The 20,569-nt window shown below is 30.2% G+C and overlaps 1 protein-coding gene across 1 annotated transcript; it reads right to left on the bottom strand.

The window, feature by feature from the left end:
- Positions 1-7,396: 7,396 nt before the first annotated feature.
- On the bottom strand, positions 7,397-8,171 carry LOC107027945 (lachrymatory-factor synthase). The gene has a single exon (XM_015228999.2). The coding sequence runs from the start codon at positions 8,030-8,032 to the stop codon at positions 7,490-7,492; it is 543 nt and encodes a 180-aa protein (XP_015084485.1). The 5' UTR covers positions 8,033-8,171; the 3' UTR covers positions 7,397-7,489.
- Positions 8,172-20,569: the final 12,398 nt, after the last annotated feature.

The raw sequence follows: 20,569 nt of genomic DNA, 5'->3' as shown, positions 1-20,569 counted from the left end.
AGTACCAACTTTGTATAAATCGCTGGCAGGACTCTCATTTTTAGAAAAACACAGTGAGTGTATATTTATATTGGTTAGATAATTGTATATATATAATTACTATGTATATGTATAAATAATTGTCTTTGTATATCTACATAAAATTGAATTTGTATACAATTGAATCAAAATAAAATATTTATATATCAAATCTCTCTCTCTCTCTTATACAACACAAATTATACATTGTAATTTGTATTTGCATAAAGCGAAAAAGTGAGGTAGCGAAAGATAAGTATTTATATAATTACAAGTGTATATACAAAAATATATGTATTTGCATATACAGTTTTCACTTGCTTTATACAAACACAATTTATACATTTGTGTTATATATAGTCAGAAAGGCGGGGAAGAGTAGCGAGTAAGATTCTCTTGAAAGAAAGGCAAATGACAACTATTTGCTACAGAATACAATGAAACGAAACTATATTACATTATTTAATTTGAATCAGTAATTTGTTATTTTATACAATTTTCTTTAAATATATACTATTTGGAATAATTGTTTATATCATCAAGAATGAATAAAAAAACTTATGTTATAAAACTTTAATTTTCTTTTCATTTCTCACAAAATCATCTCATTAAATAAATGCATTTTCTCTAAAATAACAAAAAGTTACTAATAATTTCGTATAATCTATTATTGTATTATTTTCTTTCTAATTTATCAAATATCTATTAAAAAGTTATTAAACATTTTTAATAATAATAAAATTATAAATTCAACTCAACAAAATATAAGAAGGTGGAAGCCTGAAGTTAGGTGAGGGGACTTTTTTTGTTCTGTTCTTTCACTTACTGTTTTAAATTTCAATAAAATTTAAATATTATATTAATTTATTGATGCTATCAATTAAATTCTCTTTCATACTCAATATTTAAATTTAAAATTTTTAATTACTAATAAATAATTATTATATTAGTACATCACCAATCGAAAATAGTTGGTAGTGGTCCAGTAGGGTGTGGCAATTGGGAATATATCTGAAGGCTACTTTGTCCAAAAATTCCTTTTTTTCAGCATAATTTATTACTTATTATAAAAATATAACGTCTGGTCTGAATTGTCTGTGTACAGCCAAACAATGCCCCGCCGCTCAATTTTATTTTATTTTATTTTCTCTTGGGGAGGCTAGTGGTGCACAAAATTCTTGAGTATTCATCTATAACTTTTTATATTGCTTATACAATAAGAAGATCTATTATTTAATATCTTTATGGATGTCTGGTTACTTTATAAATGTAAATTTTGTGCAAGTTGTTATTTTAAAATCTTCTATACAATTAAAATAATATTTTAATGACCTTTTATATAAATTTATGGAATGGTAAAGTTTTCAAAAATAAGACCTTTATTTATTTTAAAATATATTAATAAAGATTTATTTTCTTTCGATATAAATCTTCCTATAGATAAGTGACAATGATAACATATACGATCATTACTATGGCTTCCAAATTTATGTATCAAAGAAGAAAAAATATGAGGAGACTATTTATTTTACGGTCTGTTGCAACAAATTTTAAACATATGCAAAATAAATAAACATACAAATAAAATATGAAGAAACATAAATTTTATTGATCAAGATAGATTGCGGGTACAATTCTGTTGATCCTTTGATTCTACTATCCTAGGATTTATCCATGATTCGAGGGCCGTTAGTGGCGTAATTCTCGAACTAGGATGATTTAGATTTGACCTCTCTATATAAATAATCCATCAATTTGTGGAGTATTCAAGATCTTGATCTCTTTATGTAATTTCCGAGTTGCCTTTTAAGGGAATTCAGTACCCTTAATATAGGCATAAACTAGGGTATAGGGTTGAATAGCCTCCAAGAATCCTTATTCGAGTTGAACACAATTTGTAGAGTCACAACTCGAATTGAACGCATCTTATAGAGTCCCACAAAATTTCTATGTCTACAAATGCCCCTGCTTCAAGGCTTGACGGAGTGTAGACTTGTAAAACTCAAAGACGAGGCTTAAAGTACTCATTCTTCCACCTTTGCAGCTTCAGATTTTCAGATTTGATTTAAGAGAGAAGAGATGAAGGGCAGATTTGGTCCCACTGGGCGTGCCAATTTGTTTGCAACAAATTTTAAACATATGGAAAATAAATAAACATACAAAAGAAATATGAAGAAACATAAATTTTATTGATCAAGACAGATTGCAGGTATAATTCTGTTGATCCCTTGATTCTACTCTCCTAGGATTTATCCATGATTCGAGGGCCGTTAGTGGCGTACTTCTTGAACTAGAATGATTTAGATTTGACCTCTTTATATGAATAATCCATCAATTTGTATGGTTTATTTATTTTCCAAATGTTTAAAATTTGTTGCAAACAAATTGGCACGCCCAGTGGGACAATCTTTACCTCTCATCTTTTCTCTTCCAAAATACAAGTTCAAGAACATTGAGATGACTTTCAAGAAGATCAACTCGAAATCTGCATCTGCATCCAAATTCGGATCTACATCCGTATCTGCATTTACATCCAAATTGGGATCCATATCCACATCTGCATCGAGATCTGTATCTGCATTCAAATCTGTATCTACATCTGGATCTGCGTCTGGATTTGCATCTTCTTCCGCAAAAACTGATGGATCCAAATTCTACATCGATGTGGAAAACATCCTTGATGTTACTGCGGGAAACACGAGACCTATCACGAGGAACCAAGCCAAGCTATTGGTACAACAAGCATCAGGAGTGTCGTCTGAATCTGCTGTTGCTTTCTGTTTGTCCCCAAGATATGTGGAGTCTCCAGCGAAAGACGCAACAGAAGACATCGCCGAAATGGTCGAGAGGGTTCTTGCTCAATTGAGCCTATCTACATATGAAAAACCTTTTGCTTTAGTCGACGATGATGTCTTGAGCACTGGATCTACCTCACATAACATGTTTGCATCACATGTTCGGGAAAATCAACATCTTTCTCCATCACCTACTATGGTAATGCACGCAATGGTGACTAGCACTTCATCTGTAGAAGAACAACTTGCGAGCTTGACAAGAGCTATTGAAGGCTTGACCAAGTATGTTCAAGATCAAAATGCTCGAATTGTTAAGCTAACTGATAGGATGGAAGGCATGATGGATGAAGAATCAAGCCATGCGCCTAGAAAACGTCCACAAGTACAAGAGACGGTTGATCGCCTTCAAAGCAAGTGGAACATGCTAAAGAGATCCAAGTTTCCTCTGACGGAACAATCTCCATCAACGAAATCAAGGAGATCATCATGGAGACCATTAAAGACAAGTACGAGGTTGCTACGAAATCTTCCTTTACATATGCAAGACCATACACTGCAAGAATTGATAGCTTGAAAATGCCTGCCGGTTATCAACCTCCAAAATTTCAGCAGTTCGATGGTAAGGGAAGCCCAAAGCAATATGTGGCACACTTCATTGAAATGTGCAACAATGTTGGGACATGCGGAGACTACCTCGTCAAACAATTTGTCCGCTCCCTTAAGGGAAATGCTTTTGATTGGTACACAGACCTTGAGTCTGGTTCAATTGATAGTTGGGAACAAATGGAGCAAGAATTTCTCAACCGCTTCTATAGCACAAGACGTACTGTAAGCATGGTGGAACTTACAAACACACGTTAGCGCAATGAAGAGCCGGTCTTTGACTTCATCAATCGATGGAGGCATGCAAGTCTAAACTGTAAAGATAGACTTAGTGAAGCTTCAGGCATAAATATGTGCATTCAAGGTATGCATTGGGGTCTCCGCTATATTTTGCAAGGCATAAAGCCTAAAACTTTTGAAGAATTGGCCACTCGCGCTCATGATATGGAGTTGAGCATGTCGTCAGTTGGAACTGAAGTGCCACCTGTCCACGAACTCGCAAAGTCAAAGAAAGACAAGAATTCAAGAAAATGCTCCTAAAGTCATTTTAGGACCATTGAGGAATAAAAACAAGGGTCGAAGAAATAGCAAGGGTATGCAAGCATCTGCTTTACCCAAATCTCAAAATACTCCTAAAGACTTTCAAAGTCTAATCCCTTCTAGAATGAAGCGACATACGAACATTGTGGTCTCTTGTGAAGAAGTACTAAAGGCAAAGTCGCATGTTGTGGTCTACACTAAGAAACGTGAGGAAGATGAAGAAAGTGTTGGCTCTTCATATCATGTCACTACACAAAATGAAATACATACTTATTATCTAGTTAAAATTGCTGGAGAGTCGGAGAATGTTTCATGGTGTAACCACATATCTTTCAGCGATGTAGAACCTCAAGAAGATGAAGATGCTAAAGATGCGCCACCCAAACTTGAAGAAGGAGTAAGGTGACCGCTGACGCATTGAAAGAAATCAACCTTGGTATTGAAGCAGTCCTTCCACTTGAACGACAAATACCTTCATTGAGGCTAGCCATCCAAGAGGGACTTACTAAAGAAGATAATGCTCGCCTGCGTCTTGAAGATTTGGAAGCTCTCGATGAGAAAAGGTTGGAAGCTCAACAAAGTCTTGAATGCTACCAAGCTCGTCTTTTTGTCGTGCTTTCAATAAAAAGGTTCGCCTAAGGTCCTTCCAAGTTGGTGATCAAGTACTTGCAGTTAGAAGGCCAATTATCATATCTCATAAATCGAAAAGCAAGTTCACCTCAAAATGGGATGGACCATACGTCATCCAAGAAGTCTATTCAAGCGGAGCTTCCAAACTTGTGGATGCAGACGGCTTGCGGATTGGTCCCATTAATGGAAAATTCTTGAAGAAGTACTATCCTTAAAGCGGCGTCATGTAATCCTCTGATTTTTCTCTTCACAAATGATCTTGATTTGATGGAATACTTGCGGCTCAACACTTGGAGCTAAGACTTCTTTGTATGCGGAAGACATGCAGATCACCACTGAAGAGCAACTATGTATTTTTGTATGTATGTCTTTTTATGTCTTTTGGTCAGAAGAAGACCTCTTTATATAGGCTGAATTTAGGGCTTTAGGGCTATTTTGATCTGAGCAATTTTTACCCCTGGGCCTGAAAAACATGAGTTGGGCTCATCTTGTCAACTTAATGGACTGACCCGAGTGATTTGGACTTGATTTAAGTCATACAATTTTGACTTAATTATTAATCCGACTTTATCAACCAATAATTTGACTTGGTCAACATATGATGATTTAAGATTTAACCCAAATTTAATATGAATTTATCAATAAAACTTCACTGTCTACAACGTCTTTCAAATTTTAAAGGTGATCGTTAAAATAACTTAATTAATGCATAACATTCTATATAGTAAAGCTCATACATCATTCTAATTTAGTTTAGTCTTTATATTTTAATTTATTAGTGAGAATTTCTTATAAATAGTGGCGGAGTCAAGATTTTTAATAAAGGGTTTAAATCTGTAAAAATAAACACATAAAATAACTGAAGGATATTCAACACTACTATACATACATATAAAATTATTTAATTATATATAAATAACATAATTTTTTATCAAAAATACGAATGAACCCCCTTCGGACAAGGAGCTCCGCCCCACCTACAAAGACTCCTACTCACTGACATTGTTGTTGTCATGCAATAACTAGAAAGTGAATTGCTTATCCTCTATTTCCTCCGTTTCATATTAATTGAATTTTTAAAATATTTTTTATTTTTAAAAATTAATTTAATTGTTTAATTTTAAAGACTATTTTTAGAATATTTTTTAATTTTACTCTTTATTAATTAATATTAAATTATTTATTAATTTAAGATATAATATTTCAATTATAAATTTAGTAATAATTTATAATAATAAAAATAAAAATTATTTCTAATTTATATTTTAATCTTCGTTTCTCATAGGATGAAGCAACTCAATAATTCAATTAACATGAGATGAAAGGTGTATTGATTTAATTAATGTTCTAGACACGTGTTATTACTTGGACAAATTATATTAAGCTTGTTACCGAGGTAATGATGACTGCCCTTTAGCGCGACCCGCCATTTGCTCTTCCTCGTAGTTAGAGTCGTCGATACGAATTTAGTGCGAACAATAAAACTTATATATTTTTAAGGTAATGTTATTATTTGTTTTTTATAAGTTTATAATTATAATTTTTTTAAAAAAATAAATATAATAATATAAGTGTTGATACATTAATTTGATGCGCGAAATATATTAATCGTCAAGTAAGTTACATTATATTTTATAGATGATACACCAATCTGATGTATATTTTGTACATGATGCACTAATTTGATGCGCCAGATACACTAATCTGATAAATACACTAATATGATGTGAAAAAATAAGAGATTTTGGAGATTCGTAAAACTAATAGGGGATAATGGTAATAAAAGAACTTAAGGAATGAATTCTGTTATTTTTCCATGAACTTATCTACTTTATTCGAATTAATTTATACAAAATTTGAAATTTGACAAGATGGACTGATTTATTTTTTGGATTAATTACGAAAATTCAACCTTTTAGTTTACTTATTTCCATTATCCTCAATAAGTTTTATGAATTTCTAAAAAATTTTATTTTTGTGTATTACATTAATGTATCTCGCGCATCACATTAGTGTATTTCGCGCATCATATTAGTGTATTATGTATAAAATTTACCTTGCGCATCAGATTAGGGTATCTCGCATATCAAACTAGTGTATCATGGATAAAATGTACACCAGATTAATGTATCTTACTTAACGATTACTGTATCTCGCGCATTAGATTAATATAACAAACGCTTATATTATTGTATAGGTTTTATGGAACTTTGTAATTATAAAATTTTAAAAAATAAATTATAATTTTACCTTAAAAGTATGTATTATAGTTATTTATGAAATTTTTTCAAAAAGAAAAATCACCAATGGTGGTTTGGGCTCACCTTGAACCCAACACACCAGCGGACTATTGGTCCAAATTTCATTTTTTTAACATCTCTAAAATTGAAAAATTGCTTAAAATTTTAAAACACCTAAGAATAAACTAATTCAAACATGCATTTAAAAGTAATATTTATTTGTTTTTTTTTTAAACATACGTTTCCATCAGAAGTAATATTTATTTGTTTCTCTTGGAGCTACTTTTCTGATAAAAATGTTGGAGTTCTGTATCATTTCATATGTATGGGTTCTCAATATAAAAGATTCGACTGGGAATAGATCATATATAATAATTCAATGCTTTGTAGAAAGTGCAAATAAAATTATATGAAAGCAAGTCCTGCAAAGCATAAATTATTGTATCCACACAATTTGAATCTACTTCTACACCATTTCTACTTTTTTAATTTATAGACAAATTAAGAAATGACAATACTTGTTTTCATATTATACCCTCAATTTATTAATATTGAGTTAATGCCTTTAAAAGGAAGAAATATTAATCAAGTAGAATTCATATCATTAATATATGACATAGGAAATAATAAACATAAAATCCCCAAAATTAAAAAACAAAAAACTTATGAACTTGTTAGGGCATTTTCCATGTTCTTAGCCATTCCTTGCAGGCCAACATCATACTTGTTGACCAAATCCTCCAATCTCATCCCTTCAACTGGATCAACGGTGATAAACCACTCAATCACACATCCATCAACTCCATTTGGAACAATCTTGACCGTTGAAAAGTATGACTTAAACCCAATGTTACAATCCACCATCTCATAACTTAATATCCTCTCAATTGGATTAATAGCCACCAACCTCTCCTTAGACCAACCGCTCACCGGGGCTTCTCCGGTGGCACCACCACCTCTCTCCGGAGGGAGAGAGAATCCGGTACAGTATCGTACGCAACCGTCCTCGCCATTTTCGCCGTGGATGCCATAACATGTTGACAAGCTAGGAAACCATTTGTTTAGCCCAAAAAAGTCTTTGAAAAGAGAAAATATTTGGTCTGCACTTGCCTTTTGTAATGTTGTTGAGACTTTTGCTTCCCACTTTGGTTGTGAATCCTTTTGTTGCTCCATTATAGAAGATGAATTTAGATCCAATTTATTCATTTGTTGGAAGATTATTATATATAAATAAAGTTCGTATGATATGGAATTTTCTGTATGTCACGTTTCTCCATGGTCATATTAGGACAACTAGTAATTTATTTTTATTGGTTTGGTTTCTTTTCCTTTTCTCTGGTTGGAAAGCACATTAAATACATCTGTTAAGTGAAATGTTGAAATTTTAATATAGAAAAATAGTTAAGAATATATATTAAAGATTAAATATTATTATTATTCTCAAATTGTGATAAGATAAAGTAGTTAAGAACTTCATTACATTAAGGATAAATATGAAAAAAAATTAATAATTTTTTTAAATTTTAAATAATTCACTTATTTTAAATCGTGTTAAAAATCTCAATAACTTACTTAATATGGACCAAAGGAGTACCAAATTTTGTTGGGCCTAGTTAGTATGGTTGTGAGCTCTCTACACATGGCATAGGAGGGACCCCACTAGACATCCGAGTATGTGGTGTATAGGGGGTGTATCAGTAGTATCCTCTACTATGAAAAAGAAATGAGAAAAGATATGACGCAGGTTATCGATTGAGGACATGATTTTAGATAAGAGGAGTGTAGCGGATACAATTAGGATAAAAGGTTGATAGGTAATATAATATTGTCTTGCTTAGTAGTGTAGTCAAAAATTTCATAAAGTGTGTCCAGTAATTATATACGAGTTTTTTTTTTGATGAATGAATGCGCTAGAAATTTTAAAAATTAAACTACATAATATACATGATTTATATATTAAACAAACGAGGAAAAAATTTGAAAAAAAGAGGCTTAAAAGCTATTGCTAGCGAGATTTGAACTCACAAACACTAGGCACCTTAAACCACTAGGCTACAACACCTTGTTGTGTTAAAGGTGTCCAAAATATATTATTTAATCACTTTGTATATTATTTTACTTGCATATACGGTGTAATTTGTTGTCGAAGGGTGTCCAACAGTATGTAGCTACGCCCCTAGTCTTGCTTAGAGTGATTGGTGTATTGTTATTGCATTAGTTATATTACCGTAGTTCTTATATTTGAGATTTATTATTATTTATCATTGTTTTCAATAATTTATCTTAATATATGTTGTTTATTATGCATCGTTGATTGTATTATTTTCTTGTTCTTTTGGTAGACTTTGCATTATTTTTTTTTATTTTAGAAAAATAATTTTACATTTACTAAATTTAAGCCAAAAATCTTTTGAAAAAATCTCTCAATCTTCCGCAAGTAATAATATAATTTGTACATATTGACTCTTCTTTAAGCTTAAATTATAAAACGGAAAAGGGCCTAAAATACCCTCGAAGTATTGAAAATGGTACACAATTACCCTCCATCCACCTATTGGCCCCCAAATACCCTTCACATCCACCTTTGGGTCCAAATTTACCCCTTCATTAACAGACCAAAATTAAAAATAATTAAATAATAATTTTCAATGACGTGGCACTCAACCATTGGTTGTAATTTAATTATTTAAATAATTTTTAACCCACCCATTTTAACTAAACTCACCCATTTTAACTATAGTTCAAAATGTTTAGTTAAAATGGGTGGGTTAAAAATTATTTTAAATAATTAAATTACAACCAATGGTTGAGTGCCACGTCATTAAAAATTATTATTTAATTATTTTTAATTTTGGTCTGTTAATGAAGGGGTAAATTTGGACCCAAAGGTGGATGTGAAGGGTATTTGGGGGCCAATAGGTGGATGGAGGGTAATTGTGTACCATTTTCAATACTTCGAGAGTATTTTAGGCCCTTTTCCGATTATAAAATTAACGGAATATATTATTATTATTATCATTACGAGTAGGAGGGAATAATAGGAGGGAACAAGCAGCAGGCGGGTGGACTAAAGTCACATAAGACAACTGCACTTATTATGTTCCTGTTGTCTTTTTCTTTTGTATTATATTTATATTTAAATAAAATAAAATACAATAATGACTAAAGCCAAACCTAAAATGAAATGGCCAAAGTCAAAAACTTGCTGAAATTACTTGTAATTTTTCTTTTATTAAAATAATAATAATAATTGTTTCTTCTTTTATATTGTATTATATAATTTCCGTAATTGTTTCTCTTAACTTTTTAGCGTGATTCTCCATTCACCTTTTACAAAAATACTGCATAATATTCATTGGACTTGGAACCATCTACTTTAATTTTTGTTCCTTTTCTTTTCTAATTTTTGTAAATATTAATATAACAGTATTATTTAACATATTGTAAAGTTGGGGCTATCCCTATTTTGACTTAGAGGGTTTCCGTAAAATTGGAAAACATTTTCTACTTTCTTTCTTTTTTGTATTTGGTTAGTTTAAATATTTTAAAACATAAGTTAACTTTCCTCAAATCAAATTTAAGAAAAACGATTTTCCTTATAAAGTAAGGAAAACATTTTCAAAATAATTTTGAACTTCACATCTCAACTTTCCATCCTAATTTAAATGTGGGATATTGATCCTCAATACATTAGAGGTCGAATTTCGAGGGGGGGGGGGTAGGTCTCAGGTCGTGTGTCAAGTCTCGGGTCGGGGTCGAGTCTCGAATAGGGTATCAAGGTCCGATCTTAGCGGGGTAGGATTGGGATCGAGCCTCGGGTCAGGTGTCGAGGTCAGGTCTTGGATCGAATGTCAGGGTCGGGTCTAGGGTCGAATGTTGGGGTTGGATTCTTTTTCAAAAGTTGGAGTTTGAGTTAGATGTTGGGGTTGCAAGTCGGGGTTGTGTCTTGGACCGGGGTCGGCGTTTAGGCCGAGTTCAGGTCTCGACTTAAGTGTAGGTGTCGAGATCGTATTCTAGTTCGAACGTCGGGGTCTCTAGTAGGGTTAGGTCATGGGTTTGTTCTTGGGATCTTGTCCTGATTCGAGTCATGGTCACGATCGGATTTCAGTTCAAATTTCATGACCCATGTCAGGATTAGGGATCAGGTTCCGAATCGAATGTCCAGATCCGGTCCCATGACGGGAATAGGGATCAGGTTTCAAATCGGGTGTCGAAAGCTATCTTATTACATTTGTTATAAGAAGTACTGAAGTTAGCATAAATTGATTCTGACTAATTCACATAGAATATTTATACACTTCCTCTCTTGCAGGAGGGGAATTAAATAAGTTAGGTCCTTCTCCAAAATTCTAAGTTACAATAAGATTGTTAAATTGTGATATGTCAACAGCCAAAAAGGTAAAGGGGTTGCATTTTTAATGTTAAAACAGTCACAATTAGTTAGTTAGTCTGCCATTTACTCCAAAGTCTTTTCTCCTTTTGACGAACTTGCAAGTTTTGATAACATACATTGCGTAACCACTTCCTCTTTATTAATTAGTCAAATCATATTATTTTCGAGGAATGATGTTCAACGGACCATTCTTTTCTTAGGATGACTCATCCATATCTGAGGAGAGTATAGTATATACATATTTTATTTTTGTCTCATAAAGAAATAACAATATTATTATTAATATTTTTTCTAAATTATCTTTTTTTTTTGTAAGTTTTATACCTAAACTATTGAAAGTGCGAAAAAATACGCACACTTAAACTATCATTAATTAATTTAAGAAACTAACATTAATGTTGACTCGACCAAATGGTGTAATGTGTATTATATACACACTTAGGCACGTCTGATCTTAAATTTTCATTCACGTGGCTTCTTCGTTTTTTGCTGACACATAAAAACATTTAAAAAATATTTTGAATTGATTTTTAAAATTCTATATATACTCTCCCTTTCTTTTTTTTTCCTTCATTTCTTCACTTCTATCACATATTTTTCTAACATTCTCATCCTTCTCCTTCATTATTTATCAACATTCTTCTCCACTTCATTTTAATAGTTAACTTATTTCCATGGTGGAATTATTTTTCACGTGATGATTCATATGACAATCTTTTTTAAAAAAAATTTATAAAAGAGAAAACCTAATATAAATTCGGTAATGTATGTTAGATTTTATTTGCCCTAAATTTCTTACCATAATAGGTTTTTCTTTTAGGAAAAGGTTTTGGATTGACTAATCTTTTTCTGGTAGGAAAAAGTTTAGGACTCTATAAATAGATATATGTTTCTTCTAACTTAATCGACAGTCACAATGTAGTCTTAAAGGCTTTGAGAGTTTTGGTTAGGGGGAGAATTTATGGGTCACAAGCTTGATACGTTATCACTTGTGTGAACCTCCCATGTATTCCGAGTGAATTGGTTGAGGTTGTTTCTCTCTGTATTTTGTACTCTCATATTTATAGTGGATTGTTCATCTCCTTTGTGGACGTAGGTCGATTGACCTAACCACGTTAAATCTTTGTGTCTTTTGATATATTTCTCGTTTCTTCTTACTCGTGGTCTTTTGAGATTTGCTTTGCTAGCTTCCGCGTTTACACCTGCTTATTTTCGATCCTAACAATGTAACCATTTTCTATACTCAAGATTTGGCTACTTGTCAATATTCAAGGACCCTAAATTATCCTTTTTCTAATAAGTCAAATAAAACTTATATATGTCGTTGATCATAGTATTAAATGAAATTAAATTTCCCATTCATTTTTGTATATAAATACCATATTCTTACATTAATATTCCCAAAGCAAAGCAAGAAGAACATAAACACTTAAGTATACTATTGTCCAAATTTATAGAAATATTCTTTTTTATGGCTTGGGCAATTCAATATATTGCAATATCCTTCTTTTTTCATCTCCTTTTGGTGTGCTTTGTTTTGTGCCCCGGAAGCTGGGTCATTTACAATGGTGCAAAGACCACAAAAACATGTTCATTTTGTGGTGAAAAACTCTAGGCCTAGTCCTGGAGTTGGTCATCCTAACTATAAACATATAAGGACAACTAGTAATTTATTTATTTTTGGTTTGGTTTGTTTTCCTTTTCTCTAGTTGGAAAGCACATTAAATGCGTAATGTTGAGATTTAATATAGGGCAACTTTCACATATAACAAATAAAAAATTCATATTTGTATGTTATAGCAAAATTTGCATAATTACGCTCCATAGCAAACATAGAAACTATATAATTCGCTATACATATACAGTTGAAGCAAATTGTATAAAATGAAGTGTATAAAACAAGAAAGAGAAAGACACATGGGCAGAGAACTGTATAAAAATGAAATGTATAAAACGAATTGTATTATTATAAGTGTATAGAACGATTATATACAATTTAAATTTGTATAAAATGAGAAAGAGAGAAATACAAAAGAGACTTGACAAGGAATATACAATTGAATCGAATTGTATAAAACGAGAAAAAGAGAAATTAGATACATTTGAAAATTGTATAAAACGAGAAAGAGAGAAAGGCAAAAGAAATTGGGCAGAGGAGTATTTTTATTGTATAATTATAAGTGTATAGGATGAAAATATATGTACTTGCATGTGTATATACAATTTTTTAACGCTTTATACAAACAGAAACGCAATTTATACATTTCGCTTCTGTTTGTATAAGTGAGAAAGGCGAGGGCGGTGAGCGAGATCTGGAAGAGGGAAACAAAAATATATGTATTTATACAATTTTCTCTGCTTTATACAATTAGAAACAATTTTTATACACTTGTGTTTGTATAAAAAGTGAGGAAGGAGCGAGAGATTGGAGAAGAGTGGCGAGCGAGATATTTGGGAGAGAGGCGCCTGACAATTTTTGCAAACGTTTGCTATGGAGCACAATTAAATCAAACCCTAGCTACTCCATTTATTTTAGGTTATTAGTTTGTTATTATATACAATTTTCCCTTTAATATAAGGATACATATTAAAAATTAAATTTTATTATTGTTCTCAAATTGTGATAAGGTAAAGTAATTAAGAACTTCATTACATTGAGGATAGATATGAAAAAAATTCTAACAATTTTTTTAAACTTTAAATAATTAACTTATTTTGAATTGCAAAAAAGATCTCAATAATTTGCCTAATATGGAGCAAAGGAGTACCAACTTTGTTGGGCCTAGTTACGAAAAATTTTATGGTGTATGAGGTATGCCTTGTAATAGTTATATGAGAAATTATTTAATAGAAAAAAGTATATTTGTAGGTTCCATGTCTTTTCAACCTCTCCTTTTCTCTTCTTATTCCTTCATCCCACCTTTTATTTATCCCACTCTTTAATATGAAGTACTTGATGTTATTATTTCCTAATTTTAATATATTTCATTACATAAATTTAAAGTAATACAATATCAAGATCAAAGAAAAAAATAGTACTATATTAAAATTAGCATCTCATTATTTCTTAAAATTAATATTTATTTTCCTCGCCTTTTTTATAGCTCATAATACTCATTTGTCAAAAATCAAACCAAGATAAATATATTGATACTAATTTAAATTCGAAGTCGAATAATTACGTAATTGAATAAGTTAAACTAAGATATGTGCACTTAACCTCATAAAAAATTAATTGTTTTAGTTTTAAGATAAACATAAATAGTTATTTAAATCATATTAGTCAAAAAAAGTTTTCATTTTACTCTCTCCATCATTTCATTCGACTATTTTTTTCTCGAAATTCAAGTTATAAAATGTATTTTTTCATATGCTAACATGATAAGAATTGCAATTTACAACATTTTTGGTTGAATTGCAACTTATGTGGGAAGGATTATTTATTAACACACATTATAAGTTGTATTTCTTATGTTAATATAAAAATAAAAATATACTTTAAAATATCAATTAAATTTCACATTGCTTGATTTCAAGAATAAAATGATATCATATAAATTGACGGAAGAGTATGTATATATTTAAATGTTTATGAAAAGTTTTGATTTTGGATTATATTAAGATAGTACAAAAACCTATGTAATTATTTGTCAAAATTATTTATGCTCTTTCTATTATATTTTCTTGTGAATATTTGATGAATTTAAGTATATATGAAGTTATTGGAAAAGAAAAAAAAATAATTTATACTTCTTTCGTTTTTCATATTAGTTATTTATTTTTTCTTTTAAGGATTCTTTATGAAATTATAAGCAAAAACAATATTTTATCAATTTACTCCTTAAGAGTTGTTTTTGCAATTTTACAAACTTTGTTTATAGTTTAGAATAATTAATTATTAGTGTAATGAAAATAAAAATAAAATATAATTTAATTTTTCAATTGACAAATTATTTTTAATAATTATTTTTTAGAAATATAAATAATCAATACATGAAATAAAAATAATATCAATTGTTCAAAGTACGATGAATTAGACTAAATTTCACATTTTTTATAAATAAAATTATTTTTTAAAAAGAAGGAAAAAAGAAGTAGAAGAAGAGATGTTGAAAAATTGAAGATTTTAATCAAAGGGAAAAAAACTTAAAAAGGAAGAGGAAGAAATGGATTTAGCCCATTTTTCTTAAAATGGGACCCAATAATCCACTTGGCAAATTCTAAGAGGAACCTTATACAACTTATGTCTGCCACATCATATCTATCCCTCATTCATTATAAAAAAATTTCCTAGTTACAATGGTTGTGTGCTCCATACACATGGCCTAGGAAGGACCCCACTAGACATCTGAGTGTGTGGTGTACAATGGTGTGTTATAGCGTTTTTTTACTATGAAAAAGATATGCAAAAATATATGATGCAGGTTATCAATTGAGGACATGATATTAGACAATAGGAGTGTGGAGGATACATATTAAGATAAAAGATTGGTAGATAGTACAATATTGTCTTGCTTAGTCCATCTTCAATCCAACACCAAATTTTACATCAAGTTCTATATTTAGTGTTTTAAACTCTAACCAACACCAGTTATCACACCAGATTTGTTGTGTGAATAGTGTTACACCAAACTTGGTGTAACACTATCCATCACGACAGTCCACTTTTAGTATTATAATATTTTATTTCATTATACAAACTCTTGATTTAACATAATATAAATTCTATGTTTTAATTTAATCTCTTGTATGTTTAATTATTTTTTGTGGAATATTTTTATAATATTAATTTTAGATATATAAAATTTATTTTTTTATAAATTATTTTTTCTATATATGACTTTATTAAAAAAATTAAATTTATGTTAATTCTACTATAACTTATGTAAACTACAATTAACCTTCACAAAATTTAAAAATACAAACATAAATTTTTAATCAAATAATACAACGTACTTAAAAAATAACCAAAAATCATAAACATTGAACAAAGTAGTAATTGACATACATTAAAATTTAAATATAAAATACATAATAATTTAAAAAAGTACAACAAAACATAGTATTTTTTATTATAATAATAACTTAATAATATGATAGATTCTTTTTGGATTCATCAATACTGTTAAAATATGAATTGTATGGGGTCGAAAATTATTTTGATTGTGGTTGCGGCTGTTGAAATTGTTGGCTTTTTTTATTTTTTATTATTATTCGACTTTGTTATTGTCGAACAAATTCACGAACATTTGGATAAGCATACTATCCACATTCATTGATATAATTTTATTTTCTTCTTTAAATTCTTTAAATTTCAAAGCTCTATGTTTCATTTTGAACTACGTAATGCATTAATAGAATATTTATGGGAGCACCGTAGTGATTTTGAAAAATATTTATGTAGAATTTAAAATAATTTTATAAATTATGTAATGTTTATTCAATTGTATTTCTTTAATGATTTCACTTTTATTTGTATTATCCATTTAATGTATAACGTATAATAGCAATTCATATTATTTAAAAATTATGGTACAAAATAATTTTATACTAAACCATTATAAGAGGAAATAATATGAATTATATATAGTGAATGTTTTAGAAATAATTAATTTGTTTTATGAAAAAAGAAAATATAAAAGAAACAAGAAATAATAATTAGAGCTGTCAATATGGGCTAGTCCACCCATCCGGGCTAACCCATACAGGCTTTGACATTTTACGGGTCAGGCCGGGCTAGCCCATTTTTGGTGTGGACCAGAAAATGGTCGGCCCAACCCACAAGTACGTGGGCTACATGCTTGACGGGCCAGCCCACTTTTTATTAAAAAATTATATTTTTTATAATTATTAAATTAAATTTTAAATTATAATTTAAAATATTATTATAAATATCGGCAAAACAATATTACATGATGTTAATGTTAGTACTTGTTAATCAAATCAAAATAAAATTATTTTTATAATATTTATTAGGGATAATTTCAGAGACCTCCATGTTTCGCTCTTTAACACTCACCTCTCCTTTGATTTACGATATTACGTCTACCGCCCTTATTTTCATTTACTTGTAACCATTCTTTAAACCTATTTAAAATAAATATAAATTAATATAGATTTGACAAGTTTACTCTTTTTTGTATAAATTTCTTCTTATTAATAAATATTATATAAAAAATAACTCATTTGACAAATACTTTAAATATAAATTAACACAAAGACTTGTTTTTTTAATCCAAAAAAGATTAATTCAACTAAGCTGATCCACATTTTCACCAAATATTAGCTCTTTATCTCTTTTTCACCTTTACCAATTCACGTAAATTTTCCCCCACAATAACCCATCATTTTCTGGCAACAATTTTTCAAATAGAAGACAAAATTGAACTTCCTGAGAAAGAAATTCGATAAGAACAATAAGATTTTGTTCTAGTTAGACATTTACACAAGCGAAGAAAAAACATGATCCAACGAATAAAGATAAATCATTGAAAATTAGATCTAAACATTCATATATAAGGGTAAATTTGTCAAATCTAAATTAATTTATATTTATTTAAATAGGTTTAAAAAATGGCTACAAGAAAATGAAAATAAGGGAGGTAGACGTAATATCGTAAACCACAGGGAAGGTGAGTGTTATAGAGAGAAGCCTGGAGGGAGGTCTCTGAAATTATCTCTATTTATTAAGTTTTTTTTTAAGTAAAAGTATAAATAAATAAATAAAAATATTAACCTAATTATTTTGAATTTGGACTCTCTTTAATTTTAAAATTTAATATTATATTATATTTTTAATTAATTATTATTGACCCACGAGCCGGCCCTACCTATATTTCTCAAACCCGTCAAATCAACAGGCTTATTCAGGCCGGGCTAAAAAGCCCTTTTCTTAAATGGGCTCCAAAAATCTTAGCCCAATCCTATTAAATCTCGGGTTAAGCCAGGCCGGCCCAACGGGCCTAGCCCATATTGACGGGTCTAACAATAACAGTCTTTTTTAGTGTAAAATTTAGTGCAGTGGGTCAAAGTTGATTACACTAAATTTGATGCTGACACCAAATTTAATGTGAAATTTGGTGTTTGAATTGGAGATGCCCTTAGAGTGACTGGTGTATGTTATTGCATTTAGTTGTATTACTTAGTTCTTCTTTTTGAGATTCGTCATTGTTTATCATTTTTTCAATAAGTTATCCTATTATATGTTGTTTATTGTGTACCGATAATTATATTATTTTATTGTTGTTGTTACTTTCTTTTGATAGACTTTGCATTATTTTTTCTTTATTTTAAGAAAATTATTCTGAATTTGCTACATTTGAACCAAAGGTTTTTTGAAAACCTCTCTACCTTCCACAAGTAATAATATAATTTGTGTATATTGAATCTTCCTAAGCTTTACTTAGAGAAAATGATCAAAAGCCCCCCCAACCTATACCCGAAATCCCAATTACACACTCCAACTTCACGGGTGTCCCATTACCTACCTAAGCTATATTTTTATCTATTTTCTACCCACCTGAGTGCTGACCTCAACATAAACCAAATAAGTCAAGCTGCGTGATTCCACGCGCTGGGACCGACAACTAGAAACTCCTACTTTTTTTCTTCTTTTTCTTCCCCCCCCCCCCCCATTTCTCCCTAAACTGAAAGAAGAACAAAGGAAACAAGAAAATTCCAAAAACCCTCTTTTCATCTCCTACTCCACTTCTGGTTATCATCAAACGATTCTGCATCATCAAAAGTAAGAGCATTTACATCAGACGATTCTGCATTATCAAGTGATATCACCAAAATCTTCTTCCCGGATTTAATTTTGACCAAGAAGTTTGCAAATTCAACAAAAATTTCGTGTTTGCATCTCACTACAACGTTGAGCATTGGGTCTGATTCATCCATATAAAGCGTATTCAAGTTTTCATTTGTCATTTTTAATGAATTTCGAGAAAATTCAAACTTCTAAATAGAAATCTAAATAAGAAATTAGATCAGATTACAAACCTTAAATTCAAGATTTGAAGTACAAATGAACATTAACAACTACCCTACTTTATTTTGAGAGGTATTCTTGAATTTTTTACTAAAGAAACAAGGATTAATGGTGGGGGAAGAAGAAGTAATTGGTATTTAAAAGTGGGGAAGATGACTGTAGGAGGAGGAGGAAAATTTTCGTCAAATTTTGCTTCAAACGCGCCTAGAGGCGGTGACAACACCTCCCATGACAGGTCAGCACTTAGGTGGGTAAAAAATAGATAAAAATATAGCTTAGGTGGGTAATGGGACACCCGTGAAGTTAGAGTGTGTAGTTGAAATTTTGAGTATAGGTTGAGGGGGCTTTTAAACTTAGCATATTATTATTATTATGGCTCGGAGGGAATAAGCAGCAGGTGGACGGACCAAAGTCACAAAAGATAACTACACTTTACTATACTCCTATTTTCTTTTTCTTTTGTATTATATTTTAATAAAATAAAATTCAATAATGACTAAAGTCAAACCTAAAATGAAATGACTAGTCAAAAACTTGCAAAAATTACATGCAATTTTTCTTTTATTAAAATAAGTGAAAATCTCAAATATGCCATTGAATTTTCAGAAAAGGCTTATTTATGTCATTTATTAAAAGTTTGGCTCATCAATGCCATGGCATTATTTTTTAACACTGATTTTGTAAAATTATTTTTTACACGTGGTCAATTATATTTTGACCACGTCACTATTTTTTAATTTAATAAAATAAAATTTTGAATAAAGATAACACACCCAAGTAAAGAACCTCCGAAATAAAATTCAATTTTACATGTAAAAAATGAACAAATAATCTTTGCCACTTTCTACTGGGTTATTTTGAATGGTAGGGCATAGATGAGTTTAATGTTCTGGCATTACTTCAAAAGTTGTGAACTAATTTGAATTTGCTATTTGATATTTGTGAACTGATGCATAATATCATCACTTTTAAACAGTAGGGCTTCGTAAATAAAACTCAACTTCATCACTTCTAATGTTTTCGCAAAAGCTTGTCCATCCCTCCCTTCCAATTCCTCAGTAGTGGCTTTTCTTGGAGACCGCAAAAAGAATTTTTCAATAATTACTATCCGTGAATAGTACAAACAACATTATCACCCGTAACAAAATTGGGAATGAAAGTATTGGATTACTAATGGGTTATAGGAATTTTGGGCGGGTCTTTACTTGGGTGAGTTATTTTAATCCAATTTTTATTTAGAATTTTCTTTTTATTATAAAAAGAATAATAATGACGTGGTTGAATTAATGACATTAACAAACCTTTTCTTAAACAGTAATTGCATTAATAAACTAAAATTATATATATATATATATATATA

This window comes from Solanum pennellii, chromosome 8 (assembly GCF_001406875.1).
Source record: "Solanum pennellii chromosome 8, SPENNV200".
Taxonomy (NCBI): domain Eukaryota; kingdom Viridiplantae; phylum Streptophyta; class Magnoliopsida; order Solanales; family Solanaceae; genus Solanum; species Solanum pennellii.
This window is presented reverse-complemented; position numbering and strand designations above follow the sequence as displayed.